Raw genomic sequence first — 10,378 nt, forward strand, 5'->3', positions numbered from 1 at the left:
CCCAACACATTGACATCCCTGAGAAACCTTACACTCGCAGCCAAGGTGGGGCCATCATTGCTGGAGTTTCCTGTAAAGAAGCAAAATGAGAAGCTGAAGCATGAGTGTGATTGGTGCTCAGTGATTCTGGAGGGACGTGGTGACTGTTGACAACACAACTTCTCTGGACCCAAGACTCTACACTCTTCAGAGTAGGGGTGAAGGCACGTCAGCGACTAGACAAGGAGTCATGAAGAGACAGCGGGGAGCCCTGCTGGGGCTTCTGTGGGTGCAGGTTTGCTGTGAGTGGGGGCGTCCCAGATGGGGGCGGGGGAGGTTCACAGCCCACAGTGGAGGGGGAGCTGCACAGAGCTCCTGCAGGGTCTACACCCTCAGCGGGTGTTCCCGGGAATACTCTATGGGTTTGAAAACTGCCTCAGTGGCTCTGCAGTGACTTCTTTTGTGTTTGGTTTTGTCTTTCCAAGCAGGGGTGAGAGGGATGGACGTGGAGCAGACACCTGCAGCCCTGAGCCTCCAGGAGGGAGCCAGCTCTACCCTGAGGTGCAATTTTTCCAGCTCGGTGAACAACGTGCAGTGGTTCCGACAGAACCCCGGGGGCGGCGGCCTCACCCGGCTGTTTTACATAGTTTCAGGGATGAAGCAGGATGGGAGGTTGAACTGCACGGTGAACACTAAGGACCGGCACAGCAGCCTGCACATCAGGGCCTCCCAGCAGGAAGACTCAGCCACCTATCTGTGTGCTGTGGAGGCACAGTGCTCCCTGCTGCCCTGCAGCCTGTCCCCAAACTGCAGCTGGGCTCCCAGCCCAGGCTCCTCCACCAGGAAGCCTTCCTGGCTCAGTTTCATTTGCACAGCCTTATGTTTTGTTATTCATTTTGTCAGTCTTTTAATTCTGTCTATAATTATAAACTTATAATGCTAACATGGAGCTCTTAGAGATGCTAAACACAGTGGCAAGGTTCAAAGCCACGTTTAAGTAAACAGTGGAAATGTCCAACTCAGGGTCAAAGCTAGAGCTTCAATGAGCAGAGACTAAATAGGTTACTATGGCATGAAGGCCACACGTTACATGTTGCGGCTACAACTCACCTGTTAATGTGAACACGTAGCTCAGCTTTTAGGAAGGGTAAAAAAGTGCCTGGTCTTACTTGGTCATGCTTGTATTTATGACTTTTAGTGCCTAGAGGTCCCGAGTAACAAATATAATAGCAAAGCAGCTAATGTTTAGGGAACATTACGTGCAATGAGCTCCACACAAACACCTTTATTACCATGTCACCTCCATAACACCTTATGATGCAGGTACTGTGTTGTCCCCCCCCCCCACAGTTTTACAACGAGGGTAAGAAGCTTAAAAAGTAAAAAGGTAAATGACTTCGAAAGGCCAAGTTGCTAATTGGCTGACCCACTATTGGAAGAGAAGCAATGTGACTTCATCCCACGTTCTTTTTTTAAATGTTTATTAAAAAAAAAAAAAGTTTATTTATTTATTTTGAGAGAGACAGAGAGAGAACGAACATGAGTGGGAGAGGGGCAGAGAGAGAGAGAGAGAGAGGGAGAGAGAGAATCCCAAGCAGCCTCCACACTGTCAGTGAGGAGAGGAGCCTGATGTGGGGCTCAATCCCATGAACTGCAAGATCATGACCTGAGCTGAAATCAAGAGTGTGACGCTTAACTGACCTAGCCACCTGGGCGCCCCTCAGATCCCATGTTCTTTTTTTTTTTTCAGATCCCATGTTCTTAATCCCTACATTCTTACTACCTTTTCAGGAACCTCTAAATCAAATTATTTAATATGATTTTTAATATTATTATTTAATATTGATATTATTAATATTGATAAATATGCAGAAAATTTTCATACATGTCAATGAATAAAGAAGCATATTTTGACAATTTCTAATTAGTGACATCTAAGATAAAGTTAGTTGTTGAGGTCCTCTATGAAGTGATGACTCCCCTATTGTTATCTGTTCTACAAAAGCACCCACTGCTATTTCCAGCAAGTCTCAGTGACCCAGGCAGCAAAAGCTAGTAGACAAATGAGACCAGACTCATGCCATGAGTAAACCTTGGCCCTATCAGCCATCGGGAATCTGCTTTCTCCCAAGAGAGAAGTAGTCAAAATTATTTCATTTGGAGTTCATTCAAACATACATTCACTCTGGATGCCTGGGTGGCTCAGTCGGTTAAGCATCTGACTTCAGTCTGGGTCATAATCTCGCTGTTCCCTAGTTTGAGCCCCACATTGGGCTCTGTGTTGACAGCTCGGAGCCTGGAGCCTGTTTCAGATTCTGTGTCTCCTTCTTGCTCTCTGCCCCTTCCCCACTCATGCTCTGCCTCTCTCTCTCAAAAATAAATACACATTAAAAAAATTTTTAAAAAGCACAAAAATCATACATTCACCCAACAAGTATTTATTCTGTAGCATGATGTGACAAGCACTCATGTGGAGGTTGAAGATATCTGATTTCACATTACAGACAAGCCTCCCACACATACGGAATTTTTACTGCACGATGGGGAGATAGGGCAAGGAAACAATTGAACAAATGACTTCATATAAGTGATATTAAGAAAATAAAATGTGAGGGGCGCCTGGGTGGCGCAGTCGGTTGAGCGTCCGACTTCAGCCAGGTCACGATCTCGCGGTCCGTGAGTTCGAGCCCCGCGTCAGGCTCTGGGCTGATGGCTCGGAGCCTGGAGCCTGTTTCCGATTCTGTGTCTCCCTCTCTCTCTGCCCCCCCCCCCGTTCATGCTCTGTCTCTCTCTCTGTCCCAAAAATAAATAAAAAACGTTGAAAAAAAAAAAATTTAAAAAAAAAAAAGAAAATAAAATGTGAAGGAGAATCGCAGTGGTCATGGAGCTTTCTGGAGTGGTGACATTTGAACTGAACCTTCAGTAATGAAAATGACAAAACACAAGGTGTTAATACCTGGGGTAAGGAAGAGTTTTCAAATGCAACAGTTGCCATTAGGCAGAAGCAAATTTGGTGTATTTGTGAAAGAAGCCTGATGTTCCCAGAAGGCATTGAGAAGGAGAGTGGTGGGTGATGTGTCAAAGAGGGAGTTAGGGGTCCAGTCGTTATGTGGCCTTATACCATTATGGTTAGGTTTGCATATTATTCTATACGTAATGGGAAGCATTTGAAAGGTTTTATTTTATTAAAAAAATTTTTTAAACATTTATTTATTTTTTGAGAGACACAGAGAGACAGAGCACAAGTAGGGGAGGGGCAGAGAGAGGGAGACACAGATTCTGAATCAGGCTCTGCTGAGCTGTCAGCACAGAGCCTGACATGGGGCTCCGACTCACGAACCTCGAGATCATGACCTGAGCTGAAGTCGGACTAAACCACCCAGGCACCCCTGAAGGGTTTTAAATAGGTGTTCTAATTTATATTTCAGAAGGATCACAGTCCATGCTCTGAGGAATGGCTCATGGGGGAAGCGTGTGGCAAGACTATGGCACAAAGACAAAAAGAGCTTCCAAGACCCAATGAAACCTGGTGGAGGCCAAGTTCTGGGAGGGGTCCTATAATATAGTCACATTTTCTTTATGTGAAGATTTCAAAAGGAAGTTATTTTAATAGCAATTGGTTAAAACCAATTTCCCATGCTAACTACCCTTATATCAGGCCTTCCCTTGTTTTAGGTGGTGTTGGAGTGGCTTCAGACATTTTTGGGACTCTGGCTAAGGTGAGATGGAGTTGAGGACACATTTAGTTTACATTAGGTGAGATATATTTATGTGATTTGTAGTGATTTCTGTGTAGAGTTAAGTTTCTGCTAATCATTCCTAGTGTAAGAATTGCTTTCAGGAATATTTCTTCTGCCTACTGTGTCCACTCTCCAAGCATTAAGACGAGAAATGGCACAAAAGTGGCTTGGACATGGGATATGGACCTCAGTACTTAAGTATGTGGGTAGAAGAAGAGAATCAAGGTTTGAAATATACAGAGATGTACATTGTAACTTGCCTGTTCTAGGTACCTCCTGTAAGTGGAAGGAAGCCTACAATAATTATCCTTTTGTGTCTGGTTTATTTCACTGCAGCCTGTCTTCCAGGTTCATCCATGTTGTAGCATGTGTCAGAATTTCATTCCTTTTTAAGCCTCAGTAATATTCCGTTACATAGGTATACCACATTTTTTTATCCATTTGTCAGTTGATAGGCATTTGGGTCATTTCTGCTATTGGGCTATTATGAATAACGCTGTTATGAACATTTGTGTACAAGTTTGTAAAAATATGATTTTTAATCAGAGCCTTGAAGAATAAGAAAGAATTAGGCAAAGCTAGTTAATTCATGGGAGTGAGGATCTGGAGTATAAGAAAAGATAGGAGAAGTAGTCTGGGGCAGACTGTGCAGATCCTTCCTTATAAGGAGTGTAGATTTTATTCTAAGTGTAATGTCAAAGCCATTGACTGAATAAAAGCTCCATAATGATATGATTTAATTAGTGTTTTAGTGCTGTCACTCTTGCTGCTATGGAGGGAATGGGTTGTAGAGAGCAAAAACAGAAAGGAGACTACTGAGAAGACTATTGCAGTGGTTCGGGTGAGGGGGTTAATAGCCTGGATTAAGGTTATGGTGGTGAGTATTGGAATTTGTGACTGCATTCAAGATGTATTTATCAAGGGGCACCTGGGTGGCGTAGTTGGTTGAGCATCTGACTCTTGACCTCAGCCCAGGTCATGATCTCATGCTTCACTGGGCTCTGCTCTGATGGTGCAGAGTGTGCATGGGATTCTGTCTCTCCTTTTCTCTGCCCCTCTCGGGCTTGTGCACGCGCGCTCTCTCTCAAATAAATAAAAGCTTAAAAAAAAAAAAAGATGTATTTGCCAAATGTTGCCAGAGGGGTGGTGGGTGAGGAAGGGGCAACATGGCAGAAGGGTAGTGGGAGATACAGGATTCCAGTTATGGAATGAGTAAGTCACGGGAATAAAACATGGCACAACGAATATGTCAATGATACTGTAGTAGAGTTGCATGGTGACAGAGGGATCTACAGTCGTGGTGAGTGCAGCGTAATGCTTAAACTTGCCAAATCACTATGTTGTGCACCTGCAACTAATGTAACATTGTGTGTCAACTACACACAAATAAAAACAGTTAATAAAGAAGATGTATTTATTTCTGCCATCAGGTTTTTTAAAAAATTGAGATATAATTGACATATAGCATTGTGTAAGTTTAAGATGTACAAGAGTTTGGTTTGATATGTTTATATATTGCAATGTGATTACCACCATGTCATGTCATGTATCATTTCTTTTTCTATGGTGAGAACAATGAAGATCTAGTCTCTTAGCAATTTTGAAGTTAATCATACTGTATTTTTTATTATAATCACTGTGCTTTGCATTAGATCTCCATGACTTACGTATCTACTAGTTCTAAGTTTGTAGCCTTAAACAATCTCTCCCTAACCCCCAGCTCCTGATAAGCACCATTCAACTGTCTTTTTATGAATTTGGTTTTTTAAGATTCTACATATAAGTGATATTATACAGCATTTGTCTTTCTCTGTCTGACATATTACACTTGGCATAATGCTTCAGGGTCCATCCATGTAGCAAATGGCAAGCTGTCCTTCCATCTCGTGAGTGAATGATATTCCATTATATAATACACACCACATCTTCCTTATGTGTTTATATGTTGACATGTGTCTGATTTCAAGTAGACTAAACCTGTTGAAAAAACGTGGAAAACATGTAACTTCTTCAAATTTATTTAAAATGACTCAATGCTGTGCTGAGATGAGATGGAATTCTGAAATCTACATTTACACTACGTTTTCTTTCTGTGAATCCAGTAACTTCTGACTGGAGACACACTAAGAACTTAATTTATTCAACCTATTGTTTTGTGTGTCAGTCTCCCATAGATACAGGATGAGAGGATTTGACCAGCTGGTTTAGCAGATGGGGACCCGACCACCAGATGGCAGAGCATCTCTGCTAATGTAGATATGTGAAAGGGTCCTTTTGGTTGACTCTGTAAGAGTTGGCTAAAGACAGAAGCAGATGCCTGTGTAGACAGTTTAAGAAACCACTGTGCTTTGGAGGAAATCAAGAGATAACTTGTAACAAAAGTAGCTCTCCTGGCTGGAGACTGCCGGTCCCAATTGGAAGAAGCATGAAGACACTCATTGGACCTTTGTTCCTGTTCTTGTGGCTGCAGCTGGACTGTGAGTGGAAAGCTTTTGGGAACAGGGTGTCTTAGTAAATATTCGTTAGAAGTCTATATGGGAGACTGGCCTCTTCCAAATTTCCTGAAGTTGCTGCAGCAAAAAAGAAATGCAGGGGCACCTGGGGTGGCTCAGTTGGTTAAGCGTCCGACCCTTGGTTTCATCTCATGGTTTGTGAATTTGAGTCTGTGTCGGGCTCTGCACTGACAGCGTGGAGCCTGCTTGGGATTCTCTCTCTCTCTCTCTCTCTCTCTCTCTCTCTCTCTGCGTGACCCTCCACCCCTCTGCTATCTTTCTGTCTCAAAATAAATAAATAAATATTTAAAAAAAAAAAAAAAAGCAAACTCTGGAGAATGGCGACCTGATGCTCTTGCCTGGCTTTTCTTTTTGCACAGGTATGAGTAGAGGAGAAGAGGTAAAGCAGCACCCTTCTTTCCTGAGTGTCTGGGAGGGAGACAGCTTTGTTATCAACTGCACTTACACTGACAGTGCCTCCACCTACTTCTTTTGGTATAAACAAGAGCCTGGAAAAGGCCTCCAGTCGCTTATATATACTCTTTCAAGTATGGACAAGAAACAAGAACAAAGGCTCACTGTCCTATTGAATAAGAAGGACAAACATCTCTCCCTGCAAGTCACACGCACCCATCCTGGGGACTCAGCCACCTACTTCTGTGCAGTAAGAGCACAGTGGTCCCCAAGCACCTGCAGCCTGTCTCCAAACCTAAAACTGGGGTGGAAGCCTCACTCTTTTTATTTTGCCACAAGCCTTCAAGTTAGAGATTTTGCTGTATTGAATTTTAAACATATAAACATTCTAAATGATTTGAAGAGTCAGTTTCAAGTGACCCAATAAGTGTCAGAACATTTGGAATGAATACTGAAGGGAGTTAGTGATTTCTTAGTTAAATATCTAGACTTTAAGATTGACTTTATGAGTATCATTCAGAGTTCTCCTCTACCAAGGACATCTTGGTGTCAATGTCAGAGAGTGTTCTTTTTGATGGGAAGATTTTTATCTTTTAATAATAGCATTTATTAACTTTTTGTTATTATAAAAATATTAACTCTGTGTTATAAGAAGAAAACCAAAAAGATATATAAAATATAGAGTCAAAATATAATGCTATTATACAGATAAATCACGGCTAACATCTGGTATACCTTCTTCATTAAACTCTTGTTAAAAATTAGAAGCACACTAGGGGCACCTCGGTGGCTCAGTTGGTTGAGCATGTCACAGTTTTGTGGGTTCAAGCCCTGCATTGGGCTCCGTGGTGGCAGCGTGGAGCCTGCTTGGGGGTTTTCTCTCTCTCTGCCCCTCCCCCGCTCACGCTGTCTCTCTCAAAAATAAATAAAAAGAAACTTAAAAAAAAACTAGAAACACACAGACTACTATTTTGACTTACTTCCACTCAATGTTATATCATAATCTGAGCATTTCACATTTGCCAAATCTTATGAAATTGAACTTTTAATGCTTTTATTAGTGATTTTATGTCATCATTTTTTTTCTTTTTTTAAATGTTTATTTTTGTTTAAATTTTTATTTATTTTGAGCAGGAGAGAGAGAGGGAGAAAGGGACACACAGAATCCAAAGCAGGCTCCAGACTCTGAGCTGTCAGCACAGATCCTGATGCTCACAAACCACGAGATCACGACCTGAGCTGAAGCTGGACGCTCAACCAACTGAGCCACCCAGGCACCCCAGTGTCACCATTTTGTTTCTGTAATCATTCCCTTATATTTTGGTGAAAAACAATATTTTTCTTAACTCAGACGTTACCCTTAAAACAGTTTTTTAAGTGTAGTAGCTAAAATAACAACAACAATAATAGTAATAATTAGTATAAAGACAATGGAAAAACAAGAAATGGACTAGAATATGAAAGACTTTGAAAAAAACAAAAGGGGAATTTTAAATTAATGGGGAAGAACAGGATTATCCTCAAATTATGTTGTATCAATTGTTCAGGTCAGAGGTTCTCAGACCTTCCCCAAAGCATCCCTATAGAGCAGGGAGAACAAATGTGACTTTCCTTTTTGAAATCTGGATGTGAGGTGAGGGCACTATAGCCCAAAGCAGTCTGGTGAAAGTGCAGACAGTTGCATGTTTACTTTAAAATTTATGGGTGATCATTTTTATTTTAATGCATTATGTACCCATATTAATTTTAGAGCTTAATAATTGTAAATCACTTACCAGTTTACCTATTCTCCAATTTTTCAGTAATATTAGTGCTCCCAGATGATGCATTATATTTACTACATGTTTTGTCTTGAGGACAAGAGTCCTCTAATTTGAGAAGCACAGAGTTGACTATTTGAAAACAAAAGTGTTGCAAAATCATGAGGCAATCAGTAAATGTTGGTTGAACAAATAAATGAAGTACCTCACATGATGAAATAAATTCCAGAAGTATTAAGAATTAAGTCACAGTTATTAGTAAAAAATGCAAATGCATTTGTTAATCAAGAGACTGAAGGGAGAAGAATTCTCTAAACTTAAGAGCAATGGAAGAAATCAAGGGAAAAATAGATTTGATTACATAAATATTAAAAGCTAATTTATTATATGAAAAACATGACAGAAATTATATTAAAACCACAGCTTACTATTACTTTGCTGCTAATGTGACAACAGATTAATAATATCTCTGAATAATTTCTACATGTGTAAGAAGGAACACATTGATATTGAAATAGGTAAATATTCAGCAGGTACGCTGAGGGAGCTTACACAGGAAAAATTACCATGCTTCACAAACACATGGAAAATGTTTAAGCTCACTGGTATTCATAGAAATGTAGAAAAATAACTTAAAAAAAAACCATTAGGGAGTTGTAGGAATAATTTAATAGTGGTTTAAAGAATAGAGAACTTGAGCAGGATGCTGTGAAATAAACAGACTAGTGGGATAGTAACTTTGTAAGCTATTTTGGAAAGTAATTTAAAAAGCATGACTTCCTGGTCTAAAAACAGATTAATTTCCTTGTAATTTTTTTCCTAGAAAATTTGTCTTCCGGAAAACCCTCCATGCATATGAAAATTATTATTTACAAAACTATTTGGGAAATTATTTATAGTATCCCAAAATTGAAACCCAAAATGTCTAATCTTAAAGGGAAGGGCTTAACCACCCAAATGGAATATTAGATAGTGAATAAATGGTATTTATGAAAGAGAATCTATAATGGTTATTTAAAAGTGATCACTGAAAAGAGTCAAGATATTACTGGTGTGATTATTACTTAATATTGCTACTTAGTGAAAATCTGAGCAGCACAAAGGTTGCAAAGTAAGACACCAAGATATTGGTAATGTATATCCTTGCTTAATAGGATAAGTAGTGATTCTTCTCTTTTTCATATTTTCTAAAGTATAAGTGATTTAAGGTATCTCTAATCCATCATTTTCTGCAAATTCTCTAAAATTCCTCCCAGCTCTGAAGTGCAGTGAACCCTGGTTCAGTCACTATACTTCACAGCGAGAAGGCTGGTTGTGCAGCCTGCATTGTATTCATTCTCTTAAAATTTCTTTTTAAATGTTTATTTATTTTTGGGGGTGGAGAGGGGCAGAGAGAGAAGGAGACAGAATCTGAAGCAGGCTCCAGGCTCTGAGCTGTCACCACAGAGCCCGACGTGGGGCTCGAATTCATGAGCCAAGAGATCATGACTTGAGCCAAAGTCAGATGCTTAAGGGACTGAGCCACCCAGGCATCCCTGAGTTCCTTCTCTTAGAGTTAAGAGTTCACATTTACTGAGTTCTCATTGTGCATGATGTATGTACAAAGTGTTTTATGGACGTCAGTTTATCTATGTCTCCTCATAACATCCTGATGATATTCTTGTTTCAAAGACAAAGAAATTGGTGCTTGAAGATGTTAAGTAGCTTGCTCAAGCTCCGTCAGAGATTAAATGTAAGGGTAGGTTTCAAAGCTGGAATGGCTTGAGTTTGGAACATACTCTACAATGCCTATCAACCTCAGTCTCCAAATTACTCTTGTGGGCAAGCAGCCAGGTTAAATGTACAGAATTTCCATAATATTACTTACTTGGCGAAAAGCCTCAGTAGGTGTTTTGCTAATAAATAACCTACAAACAAATCCAAACTTCAAAATCTTCTGTCTTCTTGACCCAAATTTTCCTTCCAGCTTCATTTCTCAGCATCCCCTAGCCCA

General features: G+C 40.4%; 1 gene segment (V, D, J or C); it reads left to right on the forward strand.

The window, feature by feature from the left end:
- Nucleotides 1–53: 53 nt before the first annotated feature.
- LOC122239502 lies at nt 54–1,780 on the forward strand. The segment is given in 3 exon segments: nt 54–281; nt 468–753; nt 1,771–1,780. Coding segments are annotated over 3 exon segments (348 nt in total).
- The last annotated feature ends 8,598 nt before the right edge of the window (nt 1,781–10,378 follow it).

Source organism: Panthera tigris, chromosome B3 (assembly GCF_018350195.1).
Source record: "Panthera tigris isolate Pti1 chromosome B3, P.tigris_Pti1_mat1.1, whole genome shotgun sequence".
In the NCBI taxonomy this organism is placed as follows: Eukaryota; Metazoa; Chordata; class Mammalia; order Carnivora; family Felidae; genus Panthera; species Panthera tigris.